At 45.9% G+C, this 19,605-nt stretch overlaps 1 protein-coding gene across 1 annotated transcript; it reads left to right on the top strand.

Annotated features, from left to right (window-relative positions):
• Positions 1 to 389: 389 nt before the first annotated feature.
• Positions 390 to 2,437, top strand: IL17C (interleukin 17C). The gene is made up of 3 exons (XM_033943357.1): positions 390 to 599; positions 727 to 1,055; positions 1,839 to 2,437. Exons 1-3 carry the CDS (start codon positions 561 to 563, stop codon positions 2,074 to 2,076), a joined length of 606 nt encoding a protein of 201 aa, XP_033799248.1. The 5' UTR covers positions 390 to 560; the 3' UTR covers positions 2,077 to 2,437.
• Positions 2,438 to 19,605: the final 17,168 nt, after the last annotated feature.

Below are 19,605 nucleotides of genomic sequence, written 5' to 3'. Positions count from 1 at the left end.
GTGGTTCAAGCTACAGGCTCCGCACCCTGAGGTTGCGAGTTTAAATCCCTGTGACAGTCACTTAATCCTCCAGGACAGATCCCAGTCCCTTCTACTGGTCCCCAAAAGACCCCCCCGAATTGTGACTGCCTTAAAATCAGTGGCCCAGCGACACTCCAGTACATCAGATGACGTTTCAACTCCAGGGCCCCCTAGCGGCGGCTCTGTGGATCTCCACCGCACGCCCTTAAACCTCTGCCTCGCTTCTTAAGGTCGCGCGCTTGCCGGGGTCCGCGAGATCCTCTCGGTCCCTCGCACGACCTTAAAAAGCGTCTGTTTAAGGGCGTGCGGTGGAGAGGCGCGTTTTCCCGAGGGGGGGTCGGCACTGCCATGCAACTGGGCCGGGACCTGCTCGCAGGGCTCCAGGAAGTGAGAAATAAAGGTGAAAGCTTCCTCCTCCTGCTGCACCTGGATTTTCCGGGGCGGGTCGAGCCGGCATATAAGGATGGAGGAGCGCTGGGAGGCTGCAGAAGTGGCCCCAGCCGGAGATCGAGGACACACAGAGGCTCCCCCAGACCAAGATGCGGCAGCTACAGCACCCCCGGCACCCTCCCAGCAAGGTAAGCTCTAGGAGTCAGGATCTCCCGGGCTCTAAACCCAGCCCTGGCTTTTCCTAACTGTATGCTCTTGATGCTCTTAGCTGCCACCAGAAATGAATGGACTGTGTCTTCTCTCCCTCTTGAACAGTGGCTGCTCTGCGCATTGCTCCTCGCTTACCTGGGCACCTGCCAAGCCAGCAAGAAGCACAAGGCCGAAGACCCCCCTCATCAGTTGTGCTTCAGCCAGGAAGAGCTGCAGGGGGGCTCCAGGGACATCCTGCAGCATTTTGTGGGGAAGAACCTCAGGTGGGACCGGTACAGCTCGGTCACGCTGGTGAAGCACCTGGAAGCCCTCCAGAAAGAGAGCAGGCAGAGGCGGCAAAAGCGGCACCAGGGCCAGGGGTGCCCCAACCTGCAGATCCAGCCCAGCTCCAGGTCCGACTACAACGAGCGCTCCATCTCTCCCTGGAGGTACCGGTAAGAGAGGGCACCCGGGGCAAACAGTCACAAATTTTCTCTTTTCGTTAGCTTGCTCTTTTTAATATCTGTTTGTGTGGATGAAAGAGGGAGAAATGCAGAATTACAGGCTCCACCAAGCTTAAATGCCAGAAAGGATGGTGTTGTGGGAACCTAGAGAAGATCAGTGTTTCTCAGGTTGCTTATGGAGTTCTCCCGCTCTCCCCTTCCTCTCCTGCCCGTCTGGTTTTTTAGGATATCCACAATTAGCATGCCCAAAAGGAAGACCTCCATGCACGTCTCCATAAAGCCAGACTGAGTCCTTCATTTAAGGGCTTGAAAAGATTGTTGGTTTTATTAAAAATTGTTATACCGCCTATAGAAACTTCTAAGCGGTTTACAAGAATAAAATTATTTTTAAACAATGGAAAACAAGACGGACAAACAGAACAAAATTTGCGTTCAATACATTTGAATACAAGGGGAACTACATTTTTCAATCCCTAATGAATAGGCATGAATCTATTTCATGCATATTCATCCCAAGAATCTGACCCATTTGCAGCCCTAGACCCACTATAATCTCCCCAACCCTGAAATGTCCTGTCCAAATTAGGTTGTAAGCTCTTCTGAGCAGACACTGTCTATTGTGTGTTAGATTGTACAGTGCTGTGTACACCTCTGGGCCTGAGATGAATCTAGAACCAGTTTTAAAATCTCTGCTGTGGAAAGATCTGACTCCTGGGATTTGGGGGGGGGGGGTTCAGTTCTGTTACTTCAACTCTGCGTGTCTTTCCCCTCTAGGATTGATGTGGATGAGAACCGGTACCCACAAAAGCTGGCATTTGCCGAGTGCCTCTGCTCTGGCTGTATCGATGTGGAAACGGGCAGCGAGACTTCCAATCTGAATTCGGTACCTGTGGAACAAACCATGATGGTCCTGCGTCGCAAACCCTGTACCCATCTCTCTGGAGCGTTCACCTTTGAGTTGGATTATATTAAAGTGCCCGTCGGCTGTACCTGTGTCCTGCCTAAATACTGAGGTCTGAGCTCTCCTGTGGAGACCGTCTAATTTACAGCCAATCCTGTAGTGTGATTGTATCACACCTTGAGTTTGTTTGTTTTAAAACACATTAAAAGATTTGCCCCCTCTGCGCATAGCGTGGGTTTTACCGCCGGCAGCAGCAGTAACGGCTCCGACGCTCATAGAATTCCTCTGCAGGCGCTAAAACCCGCACTATGCCCTCATAAAAGAGGGGGTTGTTGAAGCGCTAGGCCAAATCGGCCAGGTTCTGTTGCTCAGGAAGTTATCCGAGACGCAGAACTCCATTTGCGGATTTTAGATTTCTTGGTGCACATCCCAGGGCTTTAGGTCTGTTTTTTTTTTTTTTTTTTGCATCCTGGTACACCTCTGGATGATCAGCCATAGTGCCATCAGCACAGCTGAAACTCTACTGGCAGGAAAAGAGTTTCGGCATTTCAGGATGGATTTCTGCTTCGTAATATTCTTATTTTTTTTTCTCCTTCAAAATCAGTTTTGCAGACACAAAATAGTGCGAAATGCCAAATACGCTCGTCTGAGTGGGGGAGGGGAGCGTCTCGGTTGGAATATCCTGCAAAACAGTCTGACCTCTGTTGTTCCTGGCTTGCAGAACGGTCATCCTTTGAGAAGGGGAGTTATTAATCCCTCCTATTTTTTAATTTAGTTTTCTATGCGGGACACAATATGTCCCTTTGCATTGGCTGAAGCCCTGGGATGAAAGAAACCCCAGAAATTAAAACCCCTGAGAATTTTCTGTGACCTCCTGCTATCGTATAGCACTAGGGTTCATATCTCACAGTCTCTGAGAGGCTGTCTCTCTTAAACAAACAACTACACGTCATGCATTTATGTTTAAATTTCAATTGTTATTTATAATTAATGGAAGCATTTGTTTATTTAAGTGTGTTGCACACATTTTAGACTGCTCGGTTATAATATTTATGTTTTGAAAGTGATTTTTAATTTAATTTAATTTATTTATTGCTCGTGTGCACAAGCAACGTACACTGTGGTCCACAAGAATACTTGTGCAAGACCGCATCGAGTGAGAGTGAGGAGGTTAAGTGATTTGTCCAAGGTCAGGCGGAGGACGGGACAAAACCAATGTCTCCAGAGCTCTCACCCTGTCATACCAGAGCTGCCTTATTTATTTCATATTTTATAATGCTTTTCTATAATTTATTTACACTGGAGGTAAATTTATTCACTTGTACTGTTAATGTGTTTCTATCTTGTGTCACTAATCTCTTAGCGGTCCTTTTAAGGTGCACTAATTGATTTAGCATTTGCTAAATGTTAAGGCATCTATTATATCCTATGGGCGTCTTAGCATTTAACAAGCGCTAAATTGGTTAGAACACCTTAGTAGAAGGATCCCTTAATTACAAGGTGGAGATTGGCATGTGCCAAACCTCTGCAGAATACCAGCTGCATGTGTGGGCACAGATGCACACCCGCTTGGCCCATGCGGTTCATAAACATAATCGCGGAAGACAAAGGCGCGCGCCAACAACTGAGTGCAAGACGTAGGCGCGCGCCGAAGAAAATTACTGTTTTTAGGGGCTCCGATGGGGGTTTTGTTGGGGAGCCCCCCCACTTTACTTAATACAGATCGCGGCGGCGTTGTGGGGGGCTTGGGGGGTTGTAACCCCCCACATTTGACTGAAAACTTAACTTTTTCCCTAAAAACAGGGAAAAAGTGAAGTTTTCAGTAAAATGTGGGGGGTTACAACCCCCCAAACCGCCCACAACGCCCCCACAACGCGGCGCGATCTGTATTAAGTAAAGTGGGGGGGTTCCCCCCCCACGCCTCCCCGTCGGAGCCCCTAAAAACAGTAATTTTCTTTGGCGCGCGCCTCCGCGCTGCACTCAATTGTCTGCACGCACCTTTGTCCCAGTGCGCTTTTGACCTGACACCTGCCAATGCAACCAGGACTCTTTTAAATGAATCTAGACCAGTGGTTCCCAACCCTGTCCTGGAGGACCATCAATTCAATCGGGTTTTCGGGATAGCTCTAATGAATATGCATGGAGCAGATTTGCATGCCTCTCACTTCCGTTGTATGCAAATCTCTCTCATGCATATTCATTAGGGCTAGCCTGAAAACCCGATTGGCCTGGTGGTCCTCCAGGACAGGGTTGGGAACCACTGCTCTAGAAGAGCATAGATAGGGGACGGTGGGTTGATACCGGGTTTCTCCTCTGATCATAGTTTCAAGGGAGAAGCGATTAAACTCGGTGGCACTTACCCCCATAGCCGACAGAAGTTCTGAAACGGAATCTCGTCATTATCCAGATGACTCCTGGAAATGGCACTGAAATCGACTGGCGCCGGCCGTGCGCCAATTGCGCTTGGGCGCCATGTACAGAATCAAGCCTGGCGGGATCTGTGTCAAGATCTAGGTGCCAGAAATGTGGGCCAGGGTTTTAAAGGTGCCTAAGTTTTTGGAGAATCGCGCTCATCATCACCTAACTCAGTGGTTCCCAACCCTGTCCTGGAGGAACACCAGGCCAATTGGGTTTTCAGGCTAGCCCTAATGAATATGCATGAAGCAAATTTGCATGCCTATCACTTCCATCATATGCAAATCTCTCTCATGCATATTCATTAGGGCTAGCCTGAAAACCCGATTGGCCTGGTGTTCCTCCAGGACAGGGTTGGGAATCACTGACCTAACTCCCACTCACTTAGGCGTTAGAATCAGGTAGGCCTCTATCGCCCAATTAATATTCTTTTGTCAATTGTTGAAGCTGTTAAGGGGACTTTGCCACTTAAGTTAGAGAATCCGGCCCTCCAGACGTTGGCGCTGAATATCCCGGTATAATTTAACCATGATGGCCAGCATTTAAACCAAATCCTGAGCATCAGGGCTGAACATCGGGTCGCACATTTAAGACTGCCCAAATGTAGCAGCTCTGGTGGCTGCGTTTGTCCAGCGCCACAATTCATCCAGGTCCACTTGGGACTGTCGGGCGCCAATTCTTTCTGTACGAACACCATTTAGAAGAGTAAAGGGCTCCCTGCCCCTAGGTCTGTGAATTTAAGCACTGGATTAATACATGAATGTTTAAGTACTGTATGTAATTATGTTTTTTGTATTTATTTATGCCGTAATGTACTGTATATTTATTTTGTGATACGAAGCTACTGACAACCAGGAATTTCTCCGATTTGTTGAGCTCTTTATTGAGAGAGAAAACTGAAAAATAAACAAAACGTTTTGATCTTTAAACTGGAATTCTTATTTATTTAATCCTTTGGTTTCTAGTCATCCAGATCATATAAACTCTTTTGAAGGGAAACAGGAAATTCTCCTGGCCACGGGAGTTGCATGGCCCTGTTTTCTGAGGCAATGGCATATGTGACACCCGGGGCCCATCATTTTTGACACCCCCTCATCTCTATGAAAAACATGATTTTCAGTAACAGTCCACACTTCGCACAAGAGTGTACCTAAGAAAAGGCAACATCTTACATACTGCAGATCGATCCTGTACAATCAATGGTAACAGAGAACCATGTCTTTCGTACACACAGAATGCAGAAAACACCTTCGCCCAGTATGGAATATCTAATCACAAACTAACCCCTCTCACTTTTACAAAATGGGGGTTTTTAGCCACGGTGGTAACAGCTCAGACGCTCATAGAATTCTAAGTGTCGGAGCTGTTACCACCATGGCCGGCACTAAAAAAAAACGCTGTACAGTTTTGTAAAAGGGGGGAGATAAAAAAGAAATATGTAGACAAAGGTTCAACTGAACCACCATGAAGCTGGACTCTGCATACAATGCAACACCACAGAAACAGTGACGCATGTCCCCTAAAATTGTGCAAAAGATAGAAGATGTAAATTTGAAAAAAAACAGAGACATAGAAACATGCTGGCAGATAAAGGCCAAATTGCCCATCTAGTCTGCCCATCCGCAGTAACCATTATCTCTTCCTCTCAGATCATCACTTTACAAATTAACAAATAACACCCCCCCCCCCCCCCCGGTGAAGTGTTGGAGGTTTTTTATTGCAGGCCATGGCGATAAAAGCTCTGGCGCTCAAAGAATTCTTATGCGCATCAGCCCTAATATTGTCACAGTTGGTGATTAAAAAAAAGCCTAATGCAGCTTTACAAAAGAGGGCGGGGGGAGGAATAAAACAAAAATAGAAAATAAGATACCATTTTATTGGATTAATCGATTTTTCAATTAGATTTCAGAGGCCAAAATCTATTTTCTCAGGTCAGTAAAGTATAGTGCTGTTACAGTATCTTGTCCTGATCTGAGCAAGGGGGGTTTGGTTTCTGAATTAGTCAAACGTATATTACAATTAGCCCAATAAAAGGATCACCTTATTTCCATTTTCTATTTATAAATGTTTATCAATACAGCTACAATATGACTTTATCCTACAGCAAGAAAAAGGAACTTTTTTTTTTTTCGATATTTGTCTTCTCTAATTTCTGCTTTCCTCATCTTCTTGTCACTCTCTTCCTTTCATCCACTGTCTACCCTCTCTCTGCCCCTTCTATATGACATCTTCTCTCTTTCTATGCCCCTTCCAGAAATTGTCTGCCTCCCCCTTCCATCTCTCCCTTCACTCCCTTTGGTCTGGCATCCATCTTCTTCCCTCTCCTCCTCCAATGGTTTGGCATCTCTCCTCTCCTTCCCTTCCCTCTCCCACACCCCCATGGTCTGGCATTTCACTCTCTCTTCTCCCTTCCTTCTCCTTTTCTTCCCTCATCTCCCTTCTCAATTTATTTTCTGCATCTGTCTAGATTAAGTTCTTACTACCCTTACTACAATTTCCCTTTTCACTGTCTACATCTTGCCACCTCTTTCCCTCACCCCATCCAGTATTTCACTAACTCAATCCTCTTCCCCCATCATGTGCCCTCTTTTTATTTATCCCCTCCTTCCATCATGTGCCCTCTTTCTCTAACCTTTACATCCAGCATCTGATCCTCTCTCTGTCTACTTCCTTCCTGCATCCTCTCTCTCCTCCCCACTTCCATCCAGCATCTGCTCCTTTCTCTCTCCCATCCACATTTCCATCCAGCATAGGCTCCCTGTCTACCCTCCCTACTGACATCCAATGTCTGCCCTTTCTCTCTCTCCACCCACCCCTCTTCCTTTAGCATCTGCCCCTTGTCTGTCCCTTCCACCCACTTTCATCAGCATCTTCCCCCTTTCTTTCCCTCCAACCCAATTCCATTCAGTATCCTTCCCCCTTATGTCTCTCTCCCCTTTCCCTGCACACCAATTCGATCAGAATCTGCCCCCTTTCTCTCCTTCCACCACCCTTCCATACCAGTATCCTGCTCCCTTCTTGCAGCAAGGTCCCGCAATGACTGCGTCTGCCGGCTCAGCTCCAGAACCAGTAAGTGACGTCGGAAGGGGTGGACCGGTAGCCGTGGGGAGATGTGGCAAGGTCCAGCGATGACTGCGGCTGTTACTCTCTGGGATTCCGGAATCTTGCTATTCTTTGAGATTCTGAATGGAATGTTGCTACTCTTTGGGATTCTAGAATCTTGTTACTCTCTGGGATTCCGGAATCTTGCTATTCTTTGAGATTCTGAATGGAATGTTGCTACTCTTTGGGATTCTAGAATCTTGTTACTCTCTGGGATTCCGGAATCTTGCTATTCTTGGAGATTCTGTATGGAATGTTGCAACTCTTTAGGATTCTAGAATCTTGTTACTCTCTGGGATTCCGGAATCTTGCTATTCTTTGAGATTCTGAATGGAATGTTGCTACTCCTTGGGTTTTGGCCAGGCACTAGGGACCTGGACTGGCCACCGTGAGAATGGGCTAGTGGGCTAGATGGACCATTGGTGTGACCCAGGAAGGCTGTTGTTATGTTCTTATGTATGTCTTTAACTTTTTCCAGAAATGGCAGTTATACACGGGACAGACAAGCCCACTCAACACAACCAAAACTTGAAGGCCACGTGTGAAAAAAGGGCTTTTTCTCAAATCTCCAGCTGTGTACATACATGTGTGTGGAATTGCAGTGTATGCAGTACTTTCTAAAATATGTGTGTAGAGACAGAACATGCACACCTCGGGCACAAAAGTGCATTCTGGCATTGTGCACTTGTTTAGGAAATAATCATTAATCACATTGGCCATCTTGTACTAATCCACGGTAGAGGTTTCTACCAAGGCCCGGAGCGTTAACTGCTCCAACGCTGCTCTGATGTTCATAGGAATTCTCTGAGTGTCGGAGTATTTAGCGCTCTGGCTTAGTAAAAAGAGGGGATTGTTTTGAAGTAGCTTGTTAGCCAATTCTTCTCTAATGCGTCTCATTAAAGAGCTCGTACCTATCTGCTAAGGTTCCACAATTCAAGGTCCTCTCAGCGAGTGCCCCGGAAACAATGTTTGTCTCCATCTTTGAGTTTCTAGGACCACACAACACTGCCGATCTTTTCCGTCTATTTTAAATTTTATGACTGTACACAGCTTTTGGTCCACGCATCAGTTTAAGCTGTATATCGAGCACTCAGTAAACTCAAGCACACACTCAGCTAGGAAAACAGGCTGACGTCCATAGAAAGAAACGCTCACAAGCAATACAAAACCCAAACAGCTCCATGCTCCAGGGGAGTTTGGGGTTAGCAAAAGAACATACGAATTGCCATATTGGAACAGCACCGAAGGTCCATCGAGTCCAGGATCCTGTTTCCAACAGTGGCCAACCCAGGTCCCAAGTACCTGGCAAGATCCCAAGTAGTAAAACAGATTTTATGCTGCTTATCCTAGGATTAAGCGGTCTTGGGCCCGATCCTTTTCAACATATTCGTAAGAGACATGACTCAGGGGCTTCAAGGTAAAATAGCATTATTTGCCGATGATGCCAAACTATGTAACATTGTGAGTAACGGCAGTCTATCCGACAGCATGACGCAAGACCTGGTTTTATTGGAACTTTGGTCCTCGACCTGGCAGCTTAGCTTCAACGCTAACAAATGCAAGGTCATGCACCTGGGCAACAATAATCCGTGCAGAACGTACACATTAAATGGTGAAACCTTAGCAAGGACTACAGCAGAACGGGATTTAGGGGTGATCATCAGCGAAGACATGAAAACGGCCAATCAAGTGGAGAAGGCCTCATCCAGGGCTAGGCAAATGCTGGGTTGTATCCGGAGAAGCTTTGTTAGTCGGAAGCCCGACGTCCTAATGCCCTTGTACAGAACCATGGTGAGGCTTCATCTGGAGTACTGCGTACAATTCTGAAGGCCACATTACCGTAAAGATGTGCTGAGAGTCGAGTCGGTACAGCGAATGGCCACCAGGATAGTCTCGGGGCTCAAATATCTATCATACGAAGAAAGGCTGAACGAATTGCAGCTATACTCTCTCGAAGAACGTAGGGAGAGAGGAGACATGATTGAGACGTTTAAGTATGTCACTGGTCGTATCGAGGTAGAAGTTGATATTTTCCTTCTTAAAGGACCCTCGGCCACAAGAGGACACCCGCTGAAAATAAAGGGCGGGAAGTTTCATGGCGACTCCAGGAAATACTTCTTCACCGAAAGAGTGGTTGACAGCTGGAATAAGCTCCCAGTGCAGGTGATCGAGGCCAGCAGCGGCCGGATTTTAAGAACAGATGGGATGCTCATGTCGGATCTCTACGAGGGAAAGGTCTTCAGAGAGCGATTAACTAGGGGGGTGGGTCAGTGGTGTGGGCAGACTCGATGGGCCTCGGCCTTTTTCTGCCGTCACTTTCTATGTTTCTATGATTTCCCTAAGACATCTCAAGAATGACCTATGGACTTCTCTTTTAGGAATTTATCCAAACTTTTTTTAAACTCCGCAAACATTTTCTCATAGGCTGTTTTGAGATTCCATATCCTGGTTCTGTGTTTGCAAGATAGACAGATGCAGTCCTGCTCTCCTCTCATCCCCCGGTCCTGGGACTTAAAGTTCTGCTTTTCATAAGGACATTGGTTATATAAAGGAATAAAAGAAAAAGCCGAGGAAATAAGGTGATACCTTTTTTATTGGACTAACTCAATGTATTTTTAGGATGAGCTTTCAAAGGTAACCAATTTCGTTCCATTTTCATTTCCAATTTCATTCCAAGCAGTATCAACAGTCTGGATTAAGAGCAGAAATCTCGATTTTGTCGTTTCAAGATCAAATGCAATAAGGCCATCTATATAGGTGACTTCATTTAATGACATCAATACAAGATTCAGTTTCCTGAAGGAGGACATTTTTGAGGTCGAAAATGGCAACGTTGGACATCCAGGTGGCCAAGATGTATCAATCTGTACATTTAAAAGAAAGGGGAAAGGCGCCTATATTGGAGACATGTGTCACACATCTACGGAGACATGTAGGAATGCATAGGCATGGCCAAGGTGGGGCATGGGTGTGGTTTCACCTGGAAGTGGCCTTTGCCATGCATAAGTGTGCCTTTGCGTCTCCGTAAGCATGAGATAGACACCTGAAATGTAGGCTTGCAAATGCTGACCTACATTTAAGGCGTCTGCTCAGAGATGCAGATGTGATTCTCTTTAGAACGCCGATGCGTAATTTGCTTGCGATTGAGATCAGGGTCTTAAAGAGAATCAGACCCGACTGAATATACCACCCATCAATGGAGATTGTCTTTAAGCGGCTATTACTCAAGCATTTTCTCTATGCGTCCCGGCGTGTGCATGCTATTCTATAACCCTGGATGCCTAAATCCCATAATCCAAAAGGGGGTGTGACCATGGGAAGGACATGGGTAGGTCAGATGTTCTGAAAATTTACGCAGCCATGCCACGAGTTGGGTGCTGTCGTTTACACCAGGTTTCGGGAATCTGCACTACACCGCTTATAAAATAACGCTTAGCATCAATTTTTGCGTCACCATTTCCTGAATCTGGCTCTTAATGCAGAAAATGGCTGCCATCTTTAGATGATTGTGTGGTGCTGAAATGTTTCCAGCACAGAATATTCCCATCGGCGATGCAACATGAAAGCAAAACAGGGCCGCTGTCAGTTTAAGTGTGAACACAAGCACCACAGCATGGATATATGGACAAGTTTTGATTAGATAAGTGAAATGGTTACTGTGTTTTTTTGAGTATAGATTTACACAACACCATTTAAGGAATTTGTTGATGGCTTATGTCTTCTAATCTTCCATTTGTGAGTTGCACATACCTATACAGGCTCCAGATCAAAGAGGAAGGGGAAGGGGGCATGGAGAAACAAGAGAAGGGACTTAGAAGAAGGGGGTGCTATACAGAAATTGAGGTTTTTCCTGAATGCGGTATAGGGAATGCTTCTGGGAGGCCATTCCAGGTTTTTACACCCAGATAAATTAGCATAGAGTGGAAAATTCACTTGTAGTGGAGGTATTTTATGGGTGGCAGGTTTAGCTGAATTCTGTTCAGGATTCTTCTTGATGTCGACCAAACATTAGAGAATAATTGGATGAGGGGGGGCTGCTGAGCTTCCGTATAGGATCTGGTGTAGGATTCATGACGAGTATTGATACATAGTGGCACTGTGAGGTTTAATGCCACTGAATACCAGTATTAGGTGGTTAAATTGCTTTGAATATTTGCTGGTATGTATCTTTTGAGGGCATTAATCAACTGGAATAAGAGTGAGCTAACTGGCTTTTCAGAAAGTGTTTGACAGAGCCTTAATGAGAGACTCCTGAGCACCTTAAAATGCCACTAGACAGGAGGCAGTGGCCTTTTGAGGACTGGGGACTAGTCAAAAGATGGAAAACACAGGACAGGGCTAAATGGTCAGTTCTCCCGCTGGAGGAAGGTGAAGTGCCCTGGACATCTGTACTGGGACTGGAGCTTTTTAGCAGATTAATAATTAGGGTTACTGGATTTTGGGTCGCAAACCCCCGGACATATGGCCATGCCCATTCTGCCCCCCCAGTCCTGCCTCCACAAAGCCTCCTCTTCTTCCGCGCATGTTCAGAGGCCCTCTAGATGTGGCTGGAGTTTGTCACAGTTTTCCATAACCGGGTTTTGGAAAGTCTAGGGCTACCAGATGTCCGGGAAAATCCGGACATGCCTTTTTTTTAGAGGACTCTCCAGGTGCTCGGACTGACTCTCCAAAACCCGACAGTCTGTTTAGGGTTTGGAAAGCCACGCCAAGCTCCGGCCGCATCTGGAGGGCCTCTGAGCATGCACGAATGATGTTACACACTTCCGCGCATGCTCCTGACCCTCCAGATATGGCCAGAGCTCGTCAGGGAAGAATGGGGGGAAGGCTTTGTGGGGGCGGGGCTGAGGGCAGAACAGGGTGGGCGTGAGGTGGAACTGAGCGGGGCGTGTCAGAGGCAAAACAGGGCGGGGCCATGTGTCCAGGGTTTTGTGGCCCAAAATCTGGTAACCCTAGGAAAGTCTATCGGGTAACCTGGACAGTCCTCTAAAAAGAGGTTATGTCAGGGTTTTCCCAAACATCTGGTCACCCTATTAATAAATGATATTTAACTGATCTGGGAAATGGAATAATGATTCATTTCAGATGACACAAAATTATTCAAAGTTGTTACATCACCGGTAGATTGTAAATGAAATAATTGCAGTGAAATGGGAGTGCCTACACCACAGATAAAGGCTGACTGAATTTTGTTTTTGGTTTCGGATCCGAAATCTGGGTCTGGTAGCTGTGAGAGAGGCCTTGAAAACCAGGACTGAGGAAGGCCAGATATGCAAATGTGAGCATGAAGTCACTGCTGAAGAGACCTCTGTCACAGGCACTTCTAGAGAGGGAGCACTCAGTCATAGAGACAGTAAAAGAGAGAGCACTTTGTCACAGGCAGAGCAAGGGAGAGAGCGCTATGTCACGGGCAGAGCAAAGGAGAGAGCGCTATGTCACGGGCAGAGCAAGGGAGAGAGGGCTATGTCACGGGCAGAGCAAGGGAGAGAGCGCTCTGTCACGGGCAGAGCAAGGGAGAGAGCGCTATGTCACGGGCAGAGCAAGGGAGAGAGCGCACTGTCACATGCAGAGCAAGGGAGAGAGCGCTATGTCACGGGCAGAGCAAGGGAGAGAGCGCTCTGTCACGGGCAGAGCAAGGGAGAGAGCACTTTGTCATGGGCAGAGCAAGGGAGAGAGCGCTATGTCACAGGCAGAGCAAGGGAGAGAGCGCTATGTCACGGGCAGAGCAAGGGAGAGAGCGCTATGTCATGTGCAGAGCAAGGGAGAGAGCGCTCTGTCACGGGCAGAGCAAGGGAGAGAGCGCTCTGTCACGGGCAGAGCAAGGGAGAGCGCTCTGTCACGGGCAGAGCAAGGGAGAGAGCGCTATGTCACGGGCAGAGCAAGGGAGAGAGCGCACTGTCACATGCAGAGCAAGGGAGAGAGTGCTATGTCACGGGCAGAGCAAGGGAGAGAGCGCTATGTCATGTGCAGAGCAAGGGAGAGAGCACTCTGTCACGGGCAGAGCAAGGGAGAGAGCGCTCTGTCACGGGCAGAGCAAGGGAGAGAGCGCTATGTCATGTGCAGAGCAAGGGAGAGAGCACTCTGTCATGGGCAGAGCAAGGGAGAGAGCGCTCTGTCACGGGCAGAGCAAGGGAGAGAGCGCTCTGTCACGGGCAGAGCAAGGGAGAGAGTGCTATGTCATGGGCAGAGCAAGGGAGAGAGCGCTCTGTCACAGGTACAGCTAGAAAGGAAGCACTATCTCACAAGAGTAGTAAAAGATATCAGCAAAAGAGGGAAGACAGAGCACCTTGATAGTGAGGTTACAATAGAGACCACAGTGCAGTCGAACATTGTGCTCTGTTTATTGACGGCTTCTATACCACTTCTAATGTCTAGTGGCATTTTAAGGTGCTCAGGAGTCTCTCATTAAGGCTTTGTCAAACACTTTCTGAAAAGCCAGTTAGCTCACTCTTATTCCAGTTTATTAATGCCCTCAAAAGATACATACCAGCAAATATTCAAAGCAATTTAACCACCTAATTCTGGTCTGGTTAACCACTTGGTATCAGCATCTGGGCTCCTCACACTCTGTCCTTTCCCCAACCCCCCTCCCCCAAGACACTGAGCCCCTGAATGAGCCCCCACTCCCCATAAGTTCTCCCCCTTGGGGCTACCTTTCCTTGGTAATCTAGGGAGTCTTATGGGCATGAGCAAACCCACTCTCTCTTGCCTATCATGGCTCCTGCTTGTAGGGCTTCCTAGATGGAAAAAGTAGACCTGGGGATGGGAGCAGGGGCTTGGTTGGGGGAATCAAATGGGGGGCGGGTACTTGCTTCACTTTATATGGGTCCCAGGAAGTGACTGCATGTGTTTCATGTGGGTCCTGGCTGAATATCAACCATGAACTACTGTATATAACCACCAACAGCCAGCAGGGCCCCAGATATTCAACGCTGGTGTCTTGTCATGGCCCAGCATCGCATATCTGGGAATAATAATAATAATAACTTTATTCTTATATACCGCCAACAATCTTGCGACTTCTAGGCGGATTACAATGAAGAGAAACTGTACAGACAGTGAATTACAGAGTATAGCATTGAACATCTAGTGATAGTAACAGGAGAGTTACAGGGCTGTGTATTACACGGTTTCACTATGAGTAGCATTATACAGTCGACGATATTCAGAGCATAAGTAGGAGAAGAGAAATGAGATTGCGCTTTGAGTTACAAAGGTGCAAAAGATAACATAAGATGTTGATGAGAAGTAAGTTGTTAACTTGGTACATTTGAACGAAGAACGGGCACCAGTGGGAAAAACTGGTAACAATTAAAGATAGAAATTTTGGCAGAAGAGGGTAGACGGACTCCTTGGGATGGGAGGAGGCTCCGATTTTAGGGGAGAAGTCTGTTTAGGTTATAAATTTCTTAAATAATGTGGTTTTTAGTTCTTTCCTAAAGGTACTATATGATTCTCTGGCGGCATCAGTGAAGTAGCCTGTCCAAGTTTGCAGTCTACCTGCTTGGAATTTGAATGTTCTATCAAAGAAGGTGCGGTATCTACAGCCTATGATATTTGGGTAGGTAAAGAGGTTACGGTTTCTGGTAGGCCTAATCGAGGAGTGGAATTCGAAGTGAGGTAGTAGGTAGCTGGGGGCCAGTCCCCAGATTAGTTTATAGCAGAGGCAGGAGAATTTGAATAGAATTCGTGCTTCAATTGGTAACCAATGAAGAAGTTTGTAGAATGGACTAACATGATCGCTCTTCTTTAGTCCGAATATTAGACGGATGGCCGTATTTTGAACTATTCTCAGTTTTCTCACATTTTTTTTTAGATATTCCCAAGTAGACAATGTTACAGTAGTCCAGGGTGGATAAAATCAGTGATTGTACCAATATTCTGAAGGATAGCGGGTCGAAGTATTTTTTTATGGTTTTCAGTTTCCAAAGGATGAAGAAGCATTTTTTAATCACCGAGTTTATGTGCTCGGTCAGGGACAGGTGGATATCCAGGGTGACTCCCAGTATTTTTATGGTTTTTAGTATTGGGTGATCATGGCCGTTTACATATATTGTAGTTGCGGAGATTTTCTCGTTTGGGCTAGCAAGGAAAATCTTTGTCTTTTCTGAGTTTAATTTCAGTTTGAAGTTTAAAGTCCATTTTTCTATTTCGAGCATGATGGAGGAGATATGTTTTGAGTTGGTTGAGATCACATTTGTTATTGGTATTAATATGGAGATGTCGTCTGCGTATATATAATAAGTTAGGTTAAGCTTTTGTCTAGAGAAGAGATGTATATATTGAACAAGGTGGGAGATAGGGGGGGATCCTTGTGGGACTCCCGAGGGGCTTTTCCAGGGTTCCAAGTAATTTCCTTCATGGACCACTTGATAAGATCGTTTGGTTAGGAAACCTTGGAACCAGGTACACACTCTTCCTGATATTCCCATTTCGTCGAGGCACCTAAGCATAGTTTCATGGTCCACAAGATCGAAGGCACTGCTGAAGTTTAACTGTAGGATCAAGGCGCTGGAACCTTGATTGAAAAGGTCGTAATAGGTGGTTAAGGAGAGAGCCTAGGACTGTCTCGGTGCTGAATCCTTTTCTGAATCCAGATTGGTGGTCATTTAGGAGAGAGTACTTATCTAAGTGATTTACTAATTCCAAGTTGACCAGCCCTTCCAGCATTTTGGTGAAAAAGGGGGTGCTCGCTATGGGTCTGTAGTTGGACGCCAGTGTGAGCGAGATCTTCTGATCTTTGGGTATGGGTGTGATTAGGATGTGTCCCATATTTTCCAGGTAGGTTCCATTTTTGAGAGAGTAAGTTGCCCAGTTAAATAGGTCCCTCTTAAATTCTGGTATTGCATCTTGCATGATCTTAGATGGACATTCATCTAGTAGACAATTTGATTTGGAGTATTTGTTGAAGAGTGCAAGGAAGTTATTCCAATCTGGGGGCTCGAAGTGGTTCCAGCTCATATCGCCTTTGGATTCACTACTCTGCGTTTTGAGGTTGAATTCAAGATTGGGTGGAGGAGGGGGTATTGAGGCTCTGAGGTCAGTGATTTTTTTCCTAAAGTGGTTGGCTAGGGTGGAGACCTCTGGGATTTGATCATGATGGTTCTGTATATCTGTGTGGTGTCTGTTATTTTGCTTACTAGTTTGAATAGTTCTCTACTGTTTGTATTGGTTGTTCCTATTTTCTGTGCATAACAGTTATAACGCTTTTCTTTGATCCGATTCTTGTAATTTTTCATTTTTTGTTTCCATTTAATTTTATCTTCCACTTTGTCTGTTTTTTGCCATACTCTTTCCAGTTTTCTGAGATCTTGTTTGAGGGCTAATAATTCGGCGTCATACCATTCTTTTGATGCCCTTGTGTTCTTTTGATGACTACTGATGACCGCTGCAGCCTGAATGTTGTCTGGCTTTTTTCTTGAGAAGCCAAGCTGTCGGATCAAGGCCATCAAGCCTAGCAACCTGTCTCTGAGATTGGTCTGTCTGTGACACAAGTCCTTGGCCGATTCCAAAAAGGAGATCGGTCTCTCATGGTTCATTTCAGGGACAAACAGTGGCTTTCCCACTTCTACTTGGCTAATACTTTTTTTATGGACTTTTCCTGCAGGAACTTGTCCCAGTAGACTTCCTTTTGCAAAATTCATTTTGACTATGCCCCATTAAACTAGGTTTGTGTGTCCATATGGCCTAGGGTTACCATATGGCTCCAGAAAAAGGAGGATAGATTAAGACAGCCGGGTTTCACTTCCATTGAAAGCAATGGAAGTAAGGAGGACAGACAGACATCTAGGCTTTAACCTGGATGTCTCAATCCGTCCTCCTTGTTCTGGAGCCATATGGTAATCTTAATCTGGCCATTATATTTTTATTTTCAAAACAGCTTCTACCACTTTGCCCAGCCCTGATTTCTGGCTCACCAGCCTCTAATTTCCCAGATCACCCTGGAGCCTTCTTTAAAAACCAGAATTATGTTGGCCACCATCCAAACCCCAGCTGCTGAGGTTGACTTTAATGACAGATTAAAACGATCTGGTAACCAGGTTAGACCACTTTTAAATGTAATATATGGAAATAAAACACAAACATAAAGGCAATAAGGTAATACCTTTTTTATTAGACTAACAATGCATTTTATGATTAGCTTTTGAAAGCTAATCATAAAATGACAGATTACAAATTACTAGGAACTGCTCTGCCATTTCATTTGAGCTTTTTCTGAATTCAGAGGTGTAAACCATCTGGTCCTAGTGCTTTGACACGCAGCTCCTGATTGGTGAGGCCCGACTTTAGCACAGGAAGAGGCGGTCGGAGGATACAATGAGTGATGTCCTACACTTGCCGGCGCTCCGGCTGCCCTCTCCTATCTCCCCCGCTAAAAAACGTATTCGCGGTTTTTCAGCATTCGCAGGGGTTCCTGGAACGGAACCCCTGAGAATATCGGGAGTTGTACTGTACTGCTAAAAGGTTACAGCAGTCGACGACTGTTGCAAAGAGTTCCCACAGAAGAGTTGGAACAAAAACGGCCTTGATGTGCTCGAGCAATGCGCAGTGGACACACAAGAGCATATAGACATTGTACGCAATCTTGTACCGAGCCAGGAGGATGTACCGCAAACACACTGAACAACTCTCCAAATAACGAGAGAAGCGGGAATAAGCCAGACAACTGTGGTTGGGACAATTCATGATGATCTGAAATGAAAGTGTCTTAAAAAGCGTTGGGCCCCAGAGTTAACTTTACACCACAAAGACACACACCTGAAACGGTGCAAGCAGCTTTTGACCAAGTACCCGGAGCACAGCTTCAGCTCCATCTGGTTTACAAATGTACAGATATTTACAGTAGCTCCACCCATAAATACACAGAATGATCGCCTGTATGTGCCGTCAACAACACACTGAAGCATGAGCTTAAATGCCAAATGCCTACTGCAACAAACCTGCCCAACCTTCAGCCAATCAGTCATGGTCTCGGTCGCAATTTCAAAACTCGGATTCACAGATCTGTTCTTCATCGATCCTGGGATTAAGTGCATACTACCGGGATGTCCTTTTGACGCAGAAGCTGTTACCAGTGATCCATCACATGTCGGGAGACTCTCTTCCAAAAGGATAATGCCCCAGCACTTCGGGCAAAGGATACCATAGAACTGCTACATTGGGAGACCCCCCAGACTTCACTGGACCAGACCTAAGCCCAGTTGACTACCGGATCTGGAGGCTGATATAGGAACGCATCTACCAGACAGCAATATGTGATGTCAAAGACTTAAACAGGGTCTCATCTCTGTTTGGGCTGAGCTGAAGCAGAGCATCATTGACAAGTCCATAGATCAGTGGCGGCCAAGGCTGAGGGCGTGCCTTCATGCAAAGGGAGTGCACTTCAAACATCTGCTTAATTGAAACATTACTTTTTGACTACATTTTTCTGCAAGTTACGCCATAAATCTTTTTGATGTGCTTTTATTCAGTTCACAAAATTCATTTTCACAAGGTAGGGTTGTGGTGCGTTGGGAAATATTTACATTTTTACATCAACTTCATTCAGGTCGCAACGCACTAACCCCCTCTTTTACGAACCCATAGTGCGGGTTTTAGCGCCAGCGGCGGCAGTAACTGCTCCAGCGCTCATAGAATTCCCATGAGCGGCGGAGTAGCGCTAAAACCCACGCTATGCGTTTGTAAAAGAGGGGTAAATCTCATAAGAATCGGCTAAGTGCTGTGGAAGATATGAAAAAAAAACCCCATTTTGGCGTGGGGTTTCTATTGGTTCACATCTGCCAGGAAATATGGTAGATATGATTGAAGCTAAAAGTGCTGGATCCCAATATAAACGACTGGGTAAATTCAAAAAAGCAAGAATGTTCCTAAATGGCCATATCGAAAAACAAACTAATAAAGGAACAGTACAGCTACTTCAAAAATCTTTTAGCCTTAGGTGGTGCTCAGATTCCGAGAAACGGAAAATTCATTGATTCAAATCAGGACCAGCTTTGAATACAAGTTTGCAAGTAGCGGGTTCTCTGAGGAAGCCAGGGCGGCGAAACGCGTCAGGACCCAGCAAAAGCAACGCTTTCTGTATTCTTCAGCTAAGTCTTCTTTTTTGAAGTTTACTCATTTTGAAGT

This window comes from Geotrypetes seraphini, chromosome 4 (genome assembly GCF_902459505.1).
Source record: "Geotrypetes seraphini chromosome 4, aGeoSer1.1, whole genome shotgun sequence".
NCBI classification, from domain to species: Eukaryota; Metazoa; Chordata; class Amphibia; order Gymnophiona; family Dermophiidae; genus Geotrypetes; species Geotrypetes seraphini.
The sequence above is the reverse complement of the archived record's forward strand: the minus strand, read 5'-3'. Positions and strand labels throughout refer to the sequence as shown.

Coding starts and splice junctions, on each gene's coding strand:
- IL17C (XM_033943357.1), top strand. CDS start 561: ATGCGGCAGCTACAGCACCCCCGGCACCCTCCCAGCAAG. Junction 600..726: donor CCCGGCACCCTCCCAGCAAG/GTAAGCTCTAGG, acceptor CCTCTTGAACAG/TGGCTGCTCTGCGCATTGCT. Junction 1,056..1,838: donor ATCTCTCCCTGGAGGTACCG/GTAAGAGAGGGC, acceptor TTTCCCCTCTAG/GATTGATGTGGATGAGAACC.